Source organism: Centruroides sculpturatus, unplaced genomic scaffold, assembly GCF_000671375.1.
Source record: "Centruroides sculpturatus isolate CEXI.00-Female unplaced genomic scaffold, Cexi_2.0 scaffold466, whole genome shotgun sequence".
Taxonomy (NCBI): Eukaryota; Metazoa; Arthropoda; class Arachnida; order Scorpiones; family Buthidae; genus Centruroides; species Centruroides sculpturatus.
Window position 1 is genome coordinate 81,988 of NW_019384737.1, and position 22,438 is coordinate 104,425.

Below are 22,438 nucleotides of genomic sequence, written 5' to 3' on the forward strand. Positions count from 1 at the left end.
ATCTTACGAAAAGCGTCATACATATCATAAATTAAAATAATTACCTTTTAGATTTACAAATAACACATAAAAGACATCATGACTAATTTATATTATCGAGTATAAATTATTAAGATATAAATAACAAAATAATTATTTCCAAATTAAAAAAAGAAGTAATAATAATAAGCATTTTCTGTAACGAATTACTTTTTTTAATACATAAAAATGAAAAAAGTAATTAAAATAAAACTAATTAAAACGAAACGAAAGAAACAAAAAATAAAATTAATTAAACGAATTTCCTGTATCGTTTGGCTTTTCGTTTCCTTAAATTCCGATAGGAGGCGCACGAAGGAGGAAGGCGGAAGAAAGAAGTGCAATGTTTGTAAAGGAGTGGTTTTTGCATCCCTTATGGACTTTTCGTTGACGTTAAATAACTATAAAAACAATTACGATTAAATTAAGAGTCGTTGATAATCATTGTTAACTTTCATCAATGTCAAAATGTTATAGATGATGTAGTAATAAAGAAATGTCATCTCTCCTATTAATACAATGGGGAGTTGTATTGGATCGCCACGCAGCAGACCTTCGTCGGCGATTGAATCGACAGACGGAAGTTTTCAGCAGAATGGTAAGAATTTTTAGGCTTTAGAGATTAAAAAAATCCTCTAAAATCTAAATTATATTCTGGTTTTTTCAATATATAAATATTATGTAATTGTGACGTATCCTGACAGCTGATAAACTCCCGCTTATCTGTGTGATAGTAGGAAGATGCCAAATCGCATCCGCATCTTATCGTACAGGTGATTGATGTAAATAAAGTGTGAATTGCTACATACAGAAGTCTACACATGGCTGAAAATATGTTAGAGGAGTGGTGTAAATGAATGTTGCTCCAAAGCCAAAACAATAAAAAAGGTTACAGTGCTATAAAGTGCATTTAATCCAGTTTACATTGTGTATTACTACATAGGATTTTGAAGTAATAATAAACCACAGTAGCAGAGAATATAAGGTGTTGTATTGTAAATTTCTTGTTAGTATCAGTGTGTCTGTACGATCGGGTGGAGATTTCGTATCTTTCTGCCCGTATGATGGAATTTACCTCTTCCTACTTAGTGACGATGTTTCAAAGGTCGTCTTTAAATGTACCGCGCCAAGTTTTACTTGGATCGGTGTATTTGAACATAAAAGTGAAGTAATTAATATTTATATAATTTAGAAATGAAATAAATGTTCTGTTTAATACTGTCAAGTTCACTGAATTATAAAGTTCATTAAGGTTCTTTTTTTAGTAATTTGTCAATGAATATTTTCTAAAAATTATATTTTCTTTTTGGTATTTATGAACTTGACTGCTTAAGATCAGAATCTAAATGTAAAATGTTAGTAGTATTGTGAAGTTATAAATTGATGACATTTTAGCTTTCCTGACTATGGATTTTTTGGGGTTTTCTATGCAAATGTTTATGCTAATTACAAATCATCCATCGGTTCATTGTTATGAAGAAAAAGTTGATTTATTTTAAAACTGGTAAAGATGACTCAGTGGATATAAACATTAGAAATCTTGAAAGAGTCAAAGGAGTCGCATATTTATTTGCATTAAGCACTTTGCGGAACAAAATTCAATGTTCTGACAATTCAATGGAACAACTGTTTGCACATAACTTTTTGAATCTAACTAATCAATGTGTTTGAACTAGTAATGTTGGTCGGTTAGATTCAGAGTTATGCATGAACAGTTGTTCTGTTTGAATTGTCAGAACATTGAATGTTCTGAAAATGGGATCAAAAATCTCAAAGTGCTCAATCCAAATAAACATCCTGACTCCTTTTAATCCTTTAGAGTTTTCTTCTAACATTATTATATCTTGTTTCAATGGTTATTATAATTTATTATTACCATTTGAATTATTTCCTTTGATTTCTGCACATGAAGACATATTCAAAACCAATGCAAATAACCAAAAATATTGTATTCAGATCATTTGTAACCATCCAAAACCATATTGTTACCTATAAGTATTCTAACCTACGCTACACACAAAGTAAGACAAGAAATCTACAATATAATGATGAAAACTATTTTTCAATATTATATTTGTGATATATATGAAATACTTTTAATATTATTCAAAAGTATTTGAAATATTTTAAAATAAGTGCAGTGACTACACAATCTAAATATAAATCCAACTTCTATTGGAGGAATTTGGAGCCTAATTAATTATAGCATTTTGAAAATATTAATTTTTTTTATTTTTTGATAATCCAATTAATTGAATGAAAATATTGACTCTTATAAAGTTTCTAAGGCTAACTGTTAAATAGGAGCCTTGTCAGAAAGTTCTCAAAGTGGCATTTTCCCTGCAAATCTGAATAGTGAATTTTAAGGAAAAATTGGATGATGATTAAAAATAAACTATAATCTAAAAGTATTTATTAAAGACTGTGTTTTATTTTACTGTGTTTAAAATGAGGTATAAATAACAAACAATATAAAACAAACAGGAAATACTACAGACTTTGAAAGTAACAAAGAATATCCAAATTTAAGAAGCATCTTAAGATATGTCCCAGTTTTGAGCTTGAAAATATGAAAAACTGCATTGTAAATTTGAAACAATACAGTATTTAATTTTTTATTCAGTATTTATTGTATTATTTTATGGTTGTAGAAATGTTTACAGCTTTAATGTGTAAAATTTTTGCTTAGAAGTAGGAATAAGAATGTTTATTAGCCAATAAATAATGTAGCCATTGAATCTGACAATATCTTGGATAACAAATTTTAATTACAGTTAATAATTTAACATGTTGGTCAAAGTGCAGTACAGAGTACAATGAATATAACTTATATTTTTGAACTCTACTTAAGTAATATAATACAGGAAATTTTCTAATTAATGAATTTGAAGGGGGTCAATATTTTGAGTTCTTGATATAAGGAGGATAACAGTAACTGATCAGGGACTTTGCAAATATAAAATGCATTTAGAAATAAACTTTCCTAATAAAAAGTGGTCAAATCTAAAAATGCATAATGTTTGTTTATTTTCTTTGCAAACCATTTGTAATGGCACTGCAGTCTGTTGTACTCATGTAAATGTTGCCAGAAATCCAACAGTGGTTTGTGCAAACAATTACTAAAAAGTTGCAAAAACCACTATTTTTCTACAAAGCCAAGGATAAAACTTTGGCTTTTAATGTCAGAAATCTGTAGATAAGAGTAAGAAGTTGGGGATAACTGATTTTAATAAGCAAGTTGAACCATTGACACAAAAACAGCTATAAATTTTCTTCAGAAGTAACCCAATTGACTGGAAATTGTAGGATCTGGCAAGTTGTCCTGTCTGTATTTAAAACAATCCGTAATTGTTGAAGATAGTAATGTTCATAGTTGGAGCAAGTGTCCTTAATCACTCCTCAAATAGATAGGATGTTGACAGTTATGATACAGTCTTCTGCAACATAAATGACAAGTCCAAAATAAAGGAAACTTCACTAGAAGGTTTTGAAATTTATTTATATGGCATAAGAAACCATTTATTTGTTTGTTTGTATACTGGGATACATATACTTTTCGTTTCAGATGGGTCAGTCTGTAAGATCAGATCAGTCTTTATCAAGCTGTACAGATTGCTTCTGTTGTGTGTTAGTTGTGTGAGATCTGGAATTTTATTAATCTAAAAATTTTAATTATCTTTTGTTATATAACAGATTGAAAGAAAAAACGATCTTAGCTGGGAATGTGTAAACCTTCCTTCCATAACTGTCAACATTCTATTGTTCTCACATAGCATGCATCTCGAATTGCACAAAAGTTTATAGTTAGCATCCATATTTTGTCATTTGTTTTGGGTCTCAGGAACACCTATAACTTTTATCTCCTATAACAACTGATTACGTGACCGATTTTCCCAGCAAAAAGCTATAAAAAAGGTTTCCTACCCCTCTCGGGGAGTCTCCTAACGAAAGCCATGCCGATGACATCAGATACTGTCTAGTAGAATCTCCGAACCTGCCAAACATTCTGAACCTCCCACATCGAATACTGTCCGTTAGTCGCAAACTTTTATATTTGTGACAATTTGGATTACGTTAATAACCACTTAATGGATATCAATGTGCATTAATGAACTTGAATCTTCGTGGAAACCTACAAAGAGGTATGAAAATCCATGTAAACTCTTTCTTGAGCTCTTAGGCGTATTTAGCGTTGCGATTCATATGTGTAGTTTTTGTTAATCTTGTCTATTTTAATAAATTCTTGTTTAATTGTTAAATGGTAGACTCCTTTACTCGTATACTGTGTACGCCTTATCGTCGACCCCGATTACTCTTCCTCCACTCAACTGACATAGAGCAGAAGTCCCTACCCTCGGGACCATTATCGTAAAATAACCATCTTGACAAGTGAAGGAAAGGAAGGTGCGACCGTCCTGACCTCCCTAGCAGTTCACAGTTGGTGGAAAGTATACAAGCAGGATTGAATCGTATTTACTCTGTGAATAAAATTGTTCACAAAATGGGAGAGTGCATGTCATGCATTCTTGCCATACAATTTCTCAAATTGTCTCTTAATAGTTATTTTTTTATCTCAGTTTACCAGATATTTTAATAGTAATGTTTTTATTTACCATTTATAAGTTTTAAATACTTTTTATTATTAAGAGTTAGGCATATTTCTTTGCTGTCAACTATAAGCTTGATTTTAACCATGGAGGTTGCCATCTTTAATCTGTTTTATTTATTTGATCCAAATAATCCTACCCTCCATTCTGATTAGTTTGATTGCAATCTAGTTGATCCTAGATTGCATTTGTATATGCAGAAAGCAATTGATCAGATTGCTATAGTTAATTTGTATACATGATTTGAACGATCAGAGTAATCTTGGATCAGTTTCAGTTATTTGATATAAGATGAATTTGGAATTGGGGAATTTAGTAGTCTTACATGATTAGTTGTTTTTATAACAATAAATCCAATAGCTCAATTTTAATTAATGCTAAATGATATGCTGGATATCTGTCAAGTTATTTTAAGGCTGATTTAATAGCTCGATATGAGGTAATTTTACTTTAGTCAAATACTTTAATTATTAAATTACTTTGTACCAAAAACACATTGTATTATATAAAATGTTTGTACTTCACGCTTCTCCAAAAGTCGGATAAATTTCCATATCTGGAACTCCACTCCTGTAACGCCACTGCACATAAGTGTTATAGTAACATTGTATTATATCTTGTTATAGAAAAAATAATTTTTTTCTCGGTTGCTGCTGTTTTTAATCTAAAGGTCATATTTTCATGAAACTGTTATATATGTACTGTATTATTTAAGTAGAATTAAAAATTATAAGTTATCCTTAGAACTGTACAGAATGTTTCCCTCAAACATTCCTAGTTTTAAACTATTCTTTAAAATCCATTTGTTCAGCTATATGAATAAAATGTATTGGATTCTCCAATACATTTTATAGAATGTTGGTCAATACTCCAAGTTTCACGTGTATATGCTTGGAAGGACCATTGTTGCCACACTGTCTAGATTGCTGGAGCCACATTTCTTGATCCATCTGATCATCCAACATCATCTCTTTTGAACATTTTTCTTTGTGAGCATATCAAACATTGTGTGTATGCTACAGAAGTGCCAGACATGAGATCTCTACTTACAAGATTGTGGATATTATTAACAGGGGAACTCCTATAAGATGCTGGCTTGAATGTGGGCCAAAATCAAGTGTCATATAAATTGGATATTGTACCTGCTACATCAGAATCATATGTGAAAATTTAATGATTTAATATAGTAGCCAACTTTTTCAGATATACTTTCTATTATTATTATCTACAGTATCATACTCATATTTCTTTTCCCTAAATTAATCCACAAAACTAGGGATGTTTGAGTGGAACACCCTGTATTTGGATCAACATCTCTTATCTCTAATTTAAATTTAGATATTTTAATTAAAAGTAATTTATCCTTTTAATATATTTTACAATAAATGAAGCAATTCAAGAGACACTGCTACATCTAATGACAAATATAACAGAAAATATAGTATTTCCAAGAATTAGTTTGGCAATTTTAACTTCTTATTGTTAATAAAATTACAAGACACACAAACATGAGACAAGTTGTAACTATTATATTTCTGATATCTATGTAGTTTTTCTTGTAAATGTTCAATATGGTTCCCATGCATTATGCAACAGATGCCCCAGTGTGATAAATAAATTCTTCCTAGAAATCTGACTGCATATCCTTGTCAACATTAGCAGCAACACATTCTTGCAGCTCAACTACAGATGTAACAGAATGAAATAGACTTGTCTTTTCATGAAGATTCAAAAGAAAATCCAGCAAGTAAAATTGAAGACTTTGCTGAAGTTGGGCTCTTTCCTATTGCTCATAAAAAGTGATATTCGAAACATATTTCCTGTAGAGGAGATGTGGAGATTTCCATATTTTGTTGAAAAATCATAGCATCTTTTCTTTCCTCTAACATCTCAAAGAGCACAATTCCATTAATAATGATTGTACTCTACAAAAAAACTGTAAATTTGATCTTAACTTAGTGCAAAAAATTTAACTTTGGACTTTCTTACATACACTTGAATTTTTGAATTTGTTTCCATATCCTTACTTTTTAATAGTTAACGAATTTATGTTGGCAGAAAACATGCATAATCTAGTGTTCTGTATAAGTCCATGTCATTTGTTTTATGTATTAGTGAAATATGTTCCACATCATATTTGCATATTTTCATTTTTAAAAGACTGTTGATTCAATACAAATTACTAGATGCATTTTGGGCCAACTTGCATTTTACGGCTTGAAATGCATCTAGTTATTTATGTAATCAACAAAAATAAATAAAATTAAACTGTAGTTTTGGATTGTTGAATTATTAGTAGTATTCCTGTACACCTGCAGATGCAGGATATGGAATTCCCAAGAATTTTCTAATTATAATAGTTACTTTTCCACATAGGTTGAAGGTGGCCTCATTACTAAAGATATCTTTAAGAAATCATTTTCCACATATTTGCTAGAGATTTGCCTTTTAAAAAAGGAGATAGTGCTGTGCAGTTTGTTTCAAATGTAAATTTGATGGATGGATAAATGCTGTTGAGATAGATACTATCCATTAGTTAGTACTAACAAGAGTTAAATACTATGTTTATTGTTGAAACTTGATGTCAGAACCTCCAACACACACTTTTCTAGTTAACAAAAGCTTTTATTTAAACACAAAAGGAACATATATTAACATTACAACTTCACACAATTCATTCAGGTCTGAAGAAAAAGGCGGGAAGGGTAGAAGAAAAAGGGTATGGGAGCTTACAGCAAAAATGTTCAATGTTGCTACCAATCAACAGATCATGAAAATGTTAATATTTTTTCTTATTTTTCAACACTCCCTCATTGAATGATTTGTTAGATATCCATGTCCTTGCAAAGTGATTCAAATCTTGTTTTTTGTGGTGGTTTTGCCATTATGTCAGCTACCTGGAATTCTGTGGCCACACTCCACCCCAATGGTTCCATCAGTAACTTTCTCATGAACAAAGAAATGTCTTATTTTAATATGTTTAGTACGGTGATGGTATTCTGGGTTTTGTGCCAATCTTCTTGCTGCTTCATTGTTAATTTGTAGCTCTGGAGGCTTTTTCAGTTCTGTGATATCCTTCAACAATTGCTTCAGCCATACAGTACTTTTTCACGTGCTGCTTCACTTGCAGCCACTACTTCTGCTTCTGTAGTAGATATTGCAACTTAACTTTGTCTTTGACTAAGCCAAGTGATTGCTCTGCCAGAATAAATACAAACAACTCTGGAAGTAGAATATCCAGTGACCAAATCTCCACCGTGATCAACATCACTGTATGCCTTAAGGATGCCCTTCTTGTATCCTTTCTTATAGAGTATTCTATAATTGAGTGTCCCTTCAGGTAGCGGAACATTTTAACATTTATCCAGTTCTCATTAGTATAAACTTCAAGTAACTTTGAAGCAACTCCCACAGCGTAACCAATATCAGAGCATGTACCAACCATCAAGTATATAAGAGCACCTACTGCTTGATGATATGGTTTATCCTCTTTGTGTTCTTCATTATTCTCACAGGAACCTACTTTCTTAAGAACAGGCAAGGACCTATATCACTCCTTTGGAAGCCTAATTTCAAAAAATAGTCTCCAAATCTCTTGTTCCAACATCATGGAGCTTGTTTAAGTTCATAAAGACTTTGTTTTAACTTACAGACTGTTTGAACCATCACTAAACCCCTCTGGCTGTGGTAACTGAATGTGGATCTTTAAAGTGCTCAAAATTACCAAACAAATTTTGTTGATAGATAGCATGACTTGTACCTCATTGTCCACATACCAATGGTCTTCATCATTTTCACTAAGTGCTGTATTCGACATAATTGTTAAGAGAGTCATGTTACAATTATCTTTATGAGATCCTGCAGGAAACACACTATTTTCTTGTTTAGTTTTACTGTCTGTTTTCCTTTTGAAACAATACTTCATTTTGTGATGAGATCTGTGACAATAGTGACAAACTACATCCAAACTAGATTTTTTTGTTGGTATAGATTTGAACAGCTTCTTACTTGTGTTAGTAACTAAGACCTCCTGATTTTTTTTTTAATTGTTCTTACAAGCTAAATCTCTTTCATATGAGCACAACTGAACAGTTAAATTATCTATGGTATGATCCTTTTTTAAAATAAGAAGCCAGCTTGACTTAAATGAAAAATAGTCGTCAAGTAATGTATCTAAGACTTTATAAATTAACAATAAATCTGGCAGCTTTCCATTCCTTCATCCTTTGTCAATTCTACATTCAAATCATTCCAAATGTTTTTTAGTTTTGATAAATGGCTGGCCATATCATCTCCAACTTGATGTTTATAACCAAAAAAATTTCATACAAAGATTGTAAGCCTTGTCCTCACAGACACCTTCAAATAATCTATGTAATTCTAACCAAATGTCTCGTGCTGTTGTAAAATGCATGACTTTCTTTAAAGTTTCTTCAGACAGATTGCAAGTTAAAACCAAGAAGGCACTACTATCGCAATTAGTAAAATGTAATAGTTCTTTTTCATACCTTGTTCTTTCTTCCTTTGAAGCATCGGAATCTACTGTATTTTGACGAGTATAAGTCATTGTCAAGTATAAGACACACCCCTATTTTGAGACAAAAAATTTAGAAAAAACTTTTTTAATGGGATTGTCTAAAGATGCATTTTATTCGTTTTTTTTATTCGAGAATATGACAGATGGATGAATCGATACCTTTATTAAACTGAAATAATCGTCATTTCTTAACGTAAACTCAGAAGTCACGTGACGACAGTCGACAGAACATGGCAGTGATGACTTATGTGTCACTACTCTGATAATCTAGGTACTCTAGCCTTTCAGTTGAGGGACCATCTGCTTAATGGACCACTGCACAGGTTGGTCCCTAGAGTGGACACTACTGTAGATAATTTCATTGTAAAAATGGTTACCTGTCGAGTATAAGACGCGCCATGATTTTGAGCCCCAAAAAGTAGTAAAAAAAGTGTGACTTATACTCGTCAAAATACTGTAATTCTTCCGGTTTCGAAATTTTTCCTTCAATAACATCCAATACACCAGGAATATCTCTTAACACCTTAAATTTTATATTTGCAAGTCGACCAGTTAGACTTGACTTCTAAATATCCAATGTAAAGTCTAGAAAGTTTCATAGCACAGTTAAAGTGATCTGGGCCTATAACTTGTTGAAACTTGATGTCAGAACCTGTAACACACACTTTTCTAGTTAACAAAAACTTTTATTCAAACACAAAAGGAACGTATATTAACATTATAACTTCACACGATTAATCCACATCTGAAGAAAAAGGGGGAAGGGTAGAACAAAAAAGGATAGGGAGAGCTTACAGCAAAAATGTTCAGTGTTGTCACCAATCAACAGATCATGAAAATGTTAAATGTTGAAAAATAAGAAAAATATTATCTATGATAACATCAGGTTACCACATGTCCAATTTTAATTTTCTTTCTTCTGCATTTTTACTAAAAATAAAAACTTCAACAAGAAATGCTAATGATCATCATCAGTGTTCTAATTTTCTCTTCTTAATTCTTAGTTAAATTACAAGAGCATATATGTATTTCTATTGCTAATGTTGATAAGAATATACTCTCTCATCTAGGATGAGATTACATACTACTGGGATATCTGTAATGTAATATATGGGAGTTGTATGAAGCAGCTGTAAAGAAAAATAAGAAGTGTATTGGAGGTAAATGTAATTTATTTCTTCTTATCATTACTAAATAATTGAAATCACTCAACTAATTCTTTGCACTGTGCTTACAAGAATCCAAACTAGTATTCATTTCCTATGTAAAGACATCTAGTGAATGATATATTGAAAGTATTTCTCTTGTTTATATTTTACTTTCCTGGCTGTTATGTATATAACATGGGAAAATATTGTAAATTGTGTCAAATTTGACTCTCTGGGTATTTTGCAAATCGACGTTTTGAGACCTGAACCCAAAAAGGTCCAAACAAAAAGAGGAAAAATTCCATGTGTGTTGGCATCTATTTCATTTAATATCTCAGGATGGAGTAAAGATTAAAAAACAAAATTTGACATGGTAACTTGTACCTCAGGATACAAATTTAATCCGTTCTGAAACTGAGATCATATCATGAAAATGTCGTAAGGTGAATCATTTTTTCCTATATGATTACATGTAAAACCAAATAATTCGTTCCAACATGAAAAACACACTCAAATTAAAGCTAAGTAGTACATTAAAAAAAAATAACTATAGTAAGGAAAACACTGAAAAATGCATTTTGTAGTTGTAAATATATAAATAACCATAGTAGAATAATAATTGATTTAAAAAAAATGTAGTTTTATTTGCACTTTACCTTTGAGGATAGACGACGATGGAGGTATAAACTGGTGGCAGGAGAGAGAGAGAAGGGAAATGATACTAAAACTTAACTTACATAACGTAATGTAACAATAACTTAAAAATAACTTAGAAAAGATAAAAAAAAAATTAGTGTTGTTTTATATATATATATATATATATATATATATATATATAGGCTATATACACACACACACACACAAACACGAGAGAGAGATCACCCACTTGCCAAACTGAATTTAAATCCTTTCACGTGATCCGGCTGTAAACCATTTAAATGCCTCTAACCTAATCGTGACGTATTCAAAAATAATCGTGCCGATGGCTGCAGGAAATATCCTTTTCGTTCATGTGACAGGGTCCAGATTAACATTCGTCACGTGACGGAAAAGAGCGCGCAGAAACCCCCCGTCACGTGACAGTTAAGATTAAATTTTGAAATTCCAATCGTCAGGCATTTGGCGTCTCTATCCGCTAATTGCCTATGGCGTGCATTAATGGACATTTCCTACGTCATTTTCCGATGGATAGAATTAATTAGCAGCCGGTTACCTTCGTGACTCGGCGTACTTAATCGTCGGCAGGCTGCACAGCCTTCCCGAATCGCCCGTTCTTGAAATGTTCACGTGAAGAGAACGAAGAACTCCAGTCTTAGGAACCATATCGTTCGAAGGCCCACCTCTTCGACATTCGGATATCACGTGACGCGCAGTAAGGAAACTAATATTCTCCACTCCTTATTACAATTCATCTCGTTGCACATGGCTAAATGAAAAATGATTCGTTTGAAAAGGACCATGTGATCGATGCTGCATCAAATTCAATGAGGAGAAATCGTATGATCCACCAGCGCTCGAATCGATCACGCAGCAATACTAATTTATTTTTTTAATTCCCGAATTAATTTAAATCCACGTTAAAACCGTCCAAAATTAAAGCGAGAGCTCTATTTATGAATTCCTCACGCAAGACAATGCATTTAGCCACTCTCAACAACTTAATTGTATATATCTTTATAATAGGTTATCGCACGTTGCAGTTGAATATTCCAGGGAGCCATCACTCCAATTGTTCGAAACTGGACCAGTTCCAGGTTCCGTTGACGATGCAAGTTTTCCGCATGCCACCCAGTCGGCAGACTGATAAGAGAGTTTGGTCATGTCAGACTGTCCATCAAAGCCAGCTTAGGTTTAGTCCGAGTAACTCGGGACTGACAGCCCAGCTGCCTCCGACTGACAGACAAAACGTAACTTTAGCAGCAGTGTCACTCGAGAACCCTTGATTGTCTTGTTTGCAGGCACGTCAGCCGGTGCGCATCGCAGCACGAGATACTAGATTAAAAACTGACACGGCAACTTTATCCATCTTCCGACGCGTCATTCAGCTCAATAATTCGAAAAAAAGAAGAGAAAAAACCAGAAAAAAAAATACCGCTCGATAGAAACGTTTCTAAAATCCCCATTAAAACGTAAACGACTTTAACGTTCAATGCTGTATCGATTTTTCTTTATAGCATTAAAAACGTAATGAATAAAATAAATAAATTTCTCGAGTGGCGTCGCTAGCGGCGTAGCGACGCTCGCGCCGATTGCCGAACGGTAGCGCGCGCGCTCGTCTCATCACGTGCCGCAGCACGCGCTGCACGTGCCGTTTGAAAATAGCAAATGGGGATTCGAATCTGGATGATAGCNTAATGTCTTCGATCTCTGTTTAGAAATTGATTTAACCCCTTTCGCAATGTTAGCAGATTTAATAATGTCTTTATTTTTCACGATTGTCGATATCGTCGTTCTCGGAATACGGTATGCAACAGTTAAAATCTCGAACACGCATGCCACCTTCGTATTTCTCAACAATCTCTTTTTTCAGTTGTGATTCTAGTAATTTTTTTAGTTTTCTGTTGCTTTTCATTTGCCTTCTTGCAATTCATGATTAATAATAAAATTTTACTTACAAATTAAAATCAGAAGAAATCTAACAAAGTTATAAACTGTGGCACCGCGAATGTCTAGTCTGGTCTAGTACACCGACAGTTGTTCATAGATGGCGAGTATAATTAAGTCGTATACCGAACAAAAGTCGTATATCGAGCAAAATTTGTTTTGTCCAAACAGGACGTATTCCGAATTTGACGTATTCTAAAGCAGACGTATACCGAGGTTCCACTGTACTTAGTTTCTGATTATTAATTATAGCATATTAATAGCCCAATTAATTACAGTGATCATTTGGCTTAGTATCAATACATTGGGTTTCGGGAAGTTGATATTTATAGGCATACATAATTATTACTTTCCTGGTTGTTACAACAACAACAGGAAAATTTCTGGAAAATTTTTCAAAAAATTGTTGCTCCAAGCATTGCTTGGAGCAATGTAACTTTTAATGAATATAGTCCAACAAAAGTATATGTTACAAACTTTCCTGGTGAAACTGGGAAAGTTAAGCAATTTGTTGCTGGTTTCTGAATACCTTCAGTTATATATAATGCTAAAAAATAAATATTATTTCCAAATTTTTTACATTAAAAGTAATTGAAAATCTGTCTATCTTACTTAATATTGATGAATTCTGTGGTGCATTTATATAAATAGAAGAATTTTGATATGTTTATACCAGATTTTCATACGTAATTTATTTTTTAACATCAAAAAGTGGTGAAGTACATTTTTAAGGTGCAATGTCATTTTATATTTGTCAGTGTCATGTTTAATAAAAATATATCTATAAATAAAGATAACTGGTAAAATGTTTACATTTGAGAAATTTGTTTTTAAATATAGAAAAAGAAGAAAATATTTTTGAACATAGTTTTGAAGTATTCTTATAATTTTAAATGCATTTTACTAGTTTTATTTTCTTAACAAAATAAATTTTATGAACTTTTTCAATATTAAAATGAATAAATGACAAATGTTAAGTTTATTGAATGCTTAAACAATGCTTCACTATTTTTTTTTAATTGCATGTATTATAAAAAATCAGATAATGACTTTTTATAGTATAAACTCGTCCCTGAAAAGCCTCATTTCAGTCCAGTAATGAAATTGTAGAAATGTTCACAAACATTTTTGGATTTCTCTCTGATCGTGCTTTGGGTTAAAATAGTTCTATGAATAGAATGCTTCAAAAGAACATCCGTGAGATTCAGATTTAAACGGGTGTGCCCAACCATGTGGAGAGGTTTGGGTAATTGTAATTATAATGATACACTGTAAAGCGCTTTCCATACCTTTGACATTTGCATCTCGTCTTTGTGGTTGATGCAATTGCCGTTATAGACTGTTTTTTGTCACTGGACTGAAGTGAGGTTTTCCTTTGGTGTGTTTATACCATACTGTATCAGTCAATGTGTTAGTTGGACTTTTGATTTGTTTATAATCTATTTGAAATTCAAATTGACAAAACAGAAATATAAACAAGTTAATAGAAAATGATCTGAATCAAAATCTTCCAAAGCACAATATGATCTTGTTTTATATTTGATATACTTTATTGGGGCTTATACACACATGTATGCACACATACAGTATATATATGTACTGTACATATAAGGTGTCCACTTAAAACATCTATCCAAGGTGAGAAAGATCTTTTCAGTATTGTACGAGTGTATTTGTATGATGCGTGATTGTTTTAGCACTAAAATAACTGAAAAGAGTCAATTTAAGATAATTTAGCATAATACAGAAGCACAGAATATTTTCAGAACATGAAATTTCCCTAAAAAAATTATTGCATGCTAGCACACAAAATAAAATGATAATTTACAAATTATTTAGTAATTATTACTGCATAGTTTGGAAAATTTGAATTAAATCATACAAATAATTAAATAAGCCTATTGTATAATTTGTCATGCAACACTAAACTAATAAATTAACATTAAAATTTTTAAAATGAAAAGAACACTAATATAAGTATTTGCTGCCATCATAGGATAGCATATGCAATTATAAATTTGATATAATATGTTGACTTCAATTTTATTTTTATTAATCATCACCAATGCCATTAAAAATCTATTTTTAGCAAACATCACTAATAAATGGATATTTAATCAAGAAAATATACTTCCACAACTGCCGTAAATTATTGGGCTAAATTTGGATATAATGATTATAAATTAGAAATGAATTTGGCACTAGAGTGAGGCAATTGGTGCATATATTTGTTAATCAAGAAAATTAAAAAAAATTTTTAAACACAGTTTATTAATTAATTTGCAAATTTCCTATGCAAGGGGAATGAGTGAATATTTCATTTTAATTTAAGTCGACACAAAATTGGCATTGCTCGTCGCATTATGAAGCATGCTTTGTCCAACGATGCATGTTGTTATGGTTGTACACTCAGTTCTGGGAAAACGGTGTCTGGTCAGTCCATAAAATGTGCTAAAGGAGTTGTGGTTTGTTATGCTGTAAATTTAACACACTGTTGTACTACTGAAATTGCTGTCTGGTATTCTCTGTATGTTGCACTGGTTGCGGATAAACTGCAGAATTTATGCATATTATGGTGATATAATATTTAGTACATGCCCGTTGCAGTTCACAACTTAACCTAACCAATGCTGGAAAGATTTCTTTTGCCCCTGGATAGATGTTTCAGTAGACAGCCTATAGAAATATATGCAAATAATCAAAAAGAAACTAACACAAAACAGATTTTCTCATACTTTTAGAGTTAAGTATCCATCTTCAGAAGAATTCTTTACAAATTTTAAGAATATAAATTGATTTTTTAAAAATCAGAAACATCTGTTTATAGTAAAATCTGTTGATATAAATGAATCCAATCAAAATAGAACATAAATAAGTGAACCAAATATTTCTTGAATTTGTTTTTTAATAATCTATTCCTAGTTTTGAACATTCAAAAACATAAACTCTCTGAAGTTAAATAGGATATAACAATCAGTTCTGTATTAATAAATTTAACATCTTTGCATACATTTGAAAATAGATTTTTTCTGCCATGCTGTATACAAAAAGCAAAGGTCTTCTCGCTTCATGTACTAATCATGAACAAACTTTGTGTGGGGGGGAGGTTCTTCGTTTCACAACCACATTCCTTTACAGACTAGACAAGAATTTTTTATAATAATTATTAGATACCATTTTAATTTATTTTTATTATTGTTAAATTCTTTTCTTTAACAATGATTTTATTTCATTTAACCTATTGTTAAACTCTAATTTCTGTTTCAGATTTCTTGCAGTGATTGTTTTTATCGCTACCTGGCTATCTTTCATTTTCTTTTTTTATCCTGTTCTGGCAACTGTCTTCTTACTTTCTCATTCTGTATCATATAATGAAATGTTAGCCAGCTCTCTTATATACACAAACTTGTATCTTCCTCTAGTAGAATTAGTATGCTGAGGGTTTGTCAATTTTTTCCTAATTTTTGTAGTGTGCTAATTTGTTTTTAGTGACTGTTGGCTGAAAATCCTGTCAAACTTTTCTAATTTTTTTTACATTAATAATTCATCTAAATATCTTATATTTTGTAATTTAAAAATAACTGGTTCAGTTAAGCTTTGAAATATTCTAAAAGATGTTTCATATTCAGCATTAAAAAAACTTTGAAATGACTTCTAACTCAATATTAAACAGGATAGCTTATGAAACAATAACCCTATTCTTGTTCAAGTCTGTCTAGCATATCATGTGGAATGTGCAAATTTCATCAGTTGAATTGATACATTGTGTTCAATAAACATTGGTGCCCATATTGTGCAAATTCACAAAATACTGTAACTGAGAAACAACATCATTGCTTCTGTCGATGTGGCTATATTATGCTGGATGTTCCTAAACATGATTTGATGTGCACACCTGCATAAGGCTAACAGGTGGCTGCTTTTAATATCTGTTATAGTGGTATTAGCAGTTGGTTTTTGTGTTTATTACTGTGTTTTTAATCCTTCATAGCTGAAGTCAAAAGACTACAATGTTGTTAAATAGTTCAAATGAACTTGGGACAAATTCAAAGGGTGATATGAGGAAACACTCCTCTCTGGATTAAGATTTTTTACTGCTTTGTTATTTCTTAAAAATAATGTTTATATTTTGAAGTTTTTTAAAATTTACTTATCAATTTTTTTTTACATTTTTATGTTGTCTGTTTATGTAGTTTATTTTACATAATTATTAGAATGATAAAACTTTCATTGTATTACACAAATTAAAAATCATCCTTCTAAGATTTCTCCTGGATCTGTCTTTGGAGTGAATCTGGCTTAAGATGTATGTAAGGGGAAAAAAGGATGTGTAAACGTTGATAAAAGTTGAGTGAATTATTTCTGATTTTTAATTAATAAAAAGTCTCTAGAAGATATTAGAAAAATTTTAATTCCAGGTGTCACCTGCTTAACATCAATAATCTGTTTCTGAAAATCAGATGTTCTGTTGTGCAACATGCCCAACATTGTACTGTACATGTCCACAGTTTTGATTTTATCATCCCATCCAGATGATGAAATTGGTCATTTCAAAGAGGGTATTTCACACAGAGATTTGAATCCAGGGAGTCGTTGGTTGGGTAGGGGTATTCATCTTAAGGAGGATTAAAAACAGAGTTCTATGGAATAAAAATTTTGTTCTAAAAATCTGGTCATCTGGAGAGGTTTTACTCTAATTAGTTGCATACATTAATGACGTGATATAACTATTAAATATAATATATAATAGTGTAATGGGCAAAAAAACATTCACTCTGTTAGTATAATAGTAACTTGCTGTTTGACACAAATAAACTTGAGTTTGCACCATTAGTGTCCAAAAAAAACAAAACTTTCTGTAAAGAGGTTTGATATGGGATTATTATTCCAATCTTAATTTTATAATAAAATTAAATTGAATTAAATAAATAAAAATTAACAATAATTCATTATTAAAGTCCATTCCATGTGAAGATTGTAATATTCCCATAGTATGTATGATTTCTGGTGGCTTTGAACTTAGTCTTCCTGAATGTTACTACAAATCTCATGAATCTGTGTGTTAATAACTCAGTTAATATGGTAAGCTTAAAAATGAAGTCAAATTCTGATTAAAATATATATACTGTACAATATTACAATATTAGTAATATCTTGTACTTTGAATGTTCCAGAGTTTGAATGCTAAATTTAAGAGAAATTAGATCCAGAATGTATGCACAGTGAAAAAATATGCTTGCTGTGTATACATACTGCCGTGCACATAAGTTGTATTGCTCTCACTGAAAAGGCATCTCTTGCATTATGCTTGTGTATTTTTAGTGCTTTTCCATTTATTTTTATGGTATTTGGTTATATATCTAACCCCTACCTATAACCATGGCATGCAAGAAGTGTTTAAAAGCAACAAAGCCTAAAAAGATAGTTGTAGTATTGACAATTCAGGTGAAAAAGGAATTTATCAAGAAGCATGGCACAGATCTGGCAACTGCATTTAAGATGCCATGTGTGTGACCAGTGGTGTGTGACCAGTAAATGTAATTTTCATTTTATTATATTCTATTTACATATTTATTATTCTCATGTTTTAATTTATTATTTAGGGCATTTAATTGTATTATTTTTATCTCAAATTGTGTTTATTTGCTGTTTATCAAAATGGGTATTGTTTAGGGCAGGCATGGCCAACATATGGCCCGCGGGCCAGACCTGGCCTATCTAATGAATTTATGTGGCCTGCGATCAATCTTTCAATATTAGGTATTGAAGTCTGAATAGTTCAATGAAAAATTCTGATGCCTAAAAAAAAACAAAGGTCAACAACTCACTGTGTGTTTAGAGTTAACCCTCCATTACAAATCTCTTAAGACAGCATAGAATGTTGATAAAGCATGATAATGTGAAAAATGTATCTGTAATCTCTATTTACAATTCAGTCTCTACAGGCTGACACCACAATGAGATCTTGCACCACCTCAAAACCTTCCTAGGGCAGCCTCTGGTTCGGCCCGTGGAAAAAGTTTTCTTTCCAATCCGGCCCGGGGGCAAAACTGTTGGCCACCCCTGGTTTAGGGTCTGGAAACAGATTAATTCACTTTCCATTATTTTCAATGGGTAAAATTGATTCAGACTTTGAACAATTCAGAGGAACAGTTGTATTAAGTTTGCTTATGTACAAACTGGGAAACTGCTTGCTTTTATTACTGTTATTTTTTGACTTACTACATGTATATAAAAGTTTATTGAGAATTAAAAGATTAGGGAATTAGTTGATATTGTATACATGTGACATTATCATTAATAATCTATTTTTAAATTGTTTGTTGTGATATCACAGACTCAATAAAATATTTGCTTCATAATGAATATGTAGTTGTGAACCAAATGATTATTTTTGAAATTATCTTTTAGTTTAAATTGAATTTCTATTTTTGTTGCTATAACTCTGTTAATAAACTCTTTATATAATCTTTCAGTAAATCTCTAAATTTATCAATGAACTTTGCATATGTAATAAGCTGACAATTTAGTACTTGATTGCTTTTTGTTTTTTCTCTTTTGTTCTTTGGAATTAAGCACAAAATTGCTATGGAGAACTTATAACACAGGAACACTTTTTTGATTGAAAAAAATACTCTTTATTTTCTATTTTTTACAAAAGGAAATGCATTTCAGGCCATTTGCCTCTCATTTTGCTCTAGCACTTTTGTGTTTAATTCCAAAGAAGGTGACGATTATTGAACTGCAAACAACAAACTGTATGACTACATTAGAATAAACAGCTTTTAATTTATAAATTAATTATAAATAAATAGCACTTTTTGGCTTTATTATTAGCAGTTTTCAAATATAAAACAAAAACACAAAAATTTAAGCTAGCTGACATTCTTTAGAACAAACTTTGTATAAATTTTAGCTGGTATTTCATAAATTTAGATGACAGCACAGGCTAAAAATGTATAGAAAAGTAATTCTAGAGATTGACTGTAAACGTTTGTTTATTTATAATTAAGTTCTAGATTAATGATTGCCATTTGTTCTATCACCAGTTTGTTCTACTGTATTCTTGTTGTCCAGTTATAGTCTGCAGGGCTGTGGAGTTGTGTAAAATCTACAGACTCCGACTTTGCCTTACCATCCAGCTCAGATCAGGGGCGGACTTGTTATCAAAATAGGCTCTGGAAATTTGTGTGACCACATAATAAAAGATTCAATAGAGTTCTAATAAAGATAGAACATAGAAACATTTTTATTCCAAAGCTAAAAACACTTCTCTAGTAATGACACAGTCAATATATAAATATGTATTTGATAATTTTTACTTTCCTGGCTGTTATATATAACAGGAGGGAAAGTGTAACAATCGGTTAAAAACTGATCTCTCCCAAATTTTTACATTTTTGGACTCAGGACACCTTGAAATGTCAAGATATGTGAATGATTCGTTTTTTTCTTCTGTATGTATGGATGTTAGACTGTGTGTGTGGGAGGGACATGATTTTGTTCATCCTGTTTGAAGCCTTATAACTTCTGTGGTTTTTAAATTGGATTCAGATGGTTTAACACAGGAGTTATTAAGCTTCAAAGTGGTTGAACTAAATTGTCTCCCCCTTCATATTCTAACATCTCAGATGAGAACATGTTAACATGTTTTACTGTGCTATTATAAAATGATAAAATGCTTAATTTTGAGGGTAGAGAGAAGTTTTATAAAAAAAAATTTTGAATAATTTTGAAAAATTTGAATAAAAATTAAAAAAATATATGTATATATATATATTTATATGGTAAATTCAANTTTTTTAATTTTTATTCACTGCTTTTTGCTTTCTTTCCTTCACTTCCACCAGCACTTTCACTGGATAGAGGTTGCTTGGTAAAATATCTATCCAAGGAGGTTTGGCTTTGCCTACTTTTTAAAATGTTTCTAAAATGACTTTGGCAAATGTCATTACTTTGAGCAGCAATATGACCAGTGTGAACCTTTTCGGAATGTTTCTTTTCAATAAAATCAGTCAGTTTCTGATAATACCTCAAGATTTCCTTTATTGAGCGAGATCCTTCCACGACAAAGTAAACAGGCGGACTGAGACCAATGAACAGAAGTGAATAAAAAATGGCGCTGCGAACTAATGTAACGTCGTATAGTGAGTTTTTGTTAATATTGTGGAGCAAAAATATGTTTGAATTTCATGTTGTATCCTGAAAATTTTGTATGCTGAGGCATTCGTATCCTGAGGTACCACTGTATTAGCATTCACCTGCACTGGAGATATGACTCCTTCTATATCTCTGTCATGTCTATTATGTCTATCTTTAATTAAGAACCAAAATTTAATAGCATTAATGTCCCTTTATGCACAAGCTCTACTGTGCCGAATTATTAAACTTTAAGATATTGTTTAATATCTCAGAACAGAGAATATAGAAATTAGACATCAATTCACACAGACGAATTTTCCACCTTTATTTGACATTTTTTGGGTTCAGGAGGTCTCCAAACATGTAGATTTACAAAAAACTCGGAGGGTCAAATTTGACACAATTCCAATACTTTTCCATTTTATATATATAACAAATTGGAAAGTAAAAATGAGTCGAAATTGGCAGATTTTTGACAACTCTGACTCCACAGCCCTGATAATCTGGCTAAAATATATAGAAAATCGTTTCTAAAAATAATTGTAGGTAACCGCAAACCTGAAGATTTTGTTGTTTCAACTTCATGTTTTGAGCAAGATGGTCAATAACTGTGCCAAAAACAATTGTCATTTACTTATATAATTAATAGACAACAATTGATTTGAAAATTAGTTCAAAGAAGATGAATTTTCAAATTGTTTTTTGTATTTTTATTTATAAAAATATACAAATTACATTTTTATTGATATATCAATAACATCAATAGAGATTTGTTTGTATATATAAATACACTTACCTACAGTATATATGCTAATGAGCTATCATTGGTTGTTGTTTCAGTTAACCTAAAAACAGTTTGATCAATTGGAAAATTTAATGATTGGTAGGTTTTATTATTTAAGTTTCATAATTTCATTGCATTTTCTTGGCAGCATTGATTACAATGTGTTCCCCACTCCAACTTAAGCCAGTCGATCTACCATCTTAAAAAAAAGTCTTTGTAATTGGTCATGGGAAGTGTTATATTTATTATTAATAATTTAAAAAATGGCCAGACTGTAATTTAGTGTGTTCTTAGGGAAATTTGCAGTGATAACCTGCTAACATTGTAGGTTTTCCTGTGGGAAACCTGTTGTATGTACAGTAAAACTAAGATTTTCAATTTAGAAAACTTTTTAGGCATGAACTTCTTAAGCAGAAATGAAAATAATATAACTTTTCATTTAATAATCCCTATTTATTTAACAATGTTCCACTATATTATGGTGAATTCGACTTAGTATCTATTTATTCTTTTCATCCGTTTTGTTTATATAAAACAAAAATATGTTTTATAATGCCACGAACAAAACCACAGATCTACAAATCCTTCACACTTTCCA

General features: G+C 31.3%; 1 protein-coding gene across 1 annotated transcript in view; it reads left to right on the forward strand.

Moving 5' to 3' along the window:
* The first annotated feature begins 332 nt into the window (after window positions 1-332).
* Window positions 333-22,438, forward strand: part of LOC111628289 (ubiquitin domain-containing protein 2-like) — a 35,318-nt gene continuing 13,212 nt past the window's right edge. The window contains exon 1 of the mRNA XM_023372043.1: window positions 333-616. Within this exon, the coding sequence (XP_023227811.1) occupies window positions 538-616 (79 nt within the window). The 5' untranslated portion in view covers window positions 333-537. The remainder of the gene's footprint in view (window positions 617-22,438) is intronic.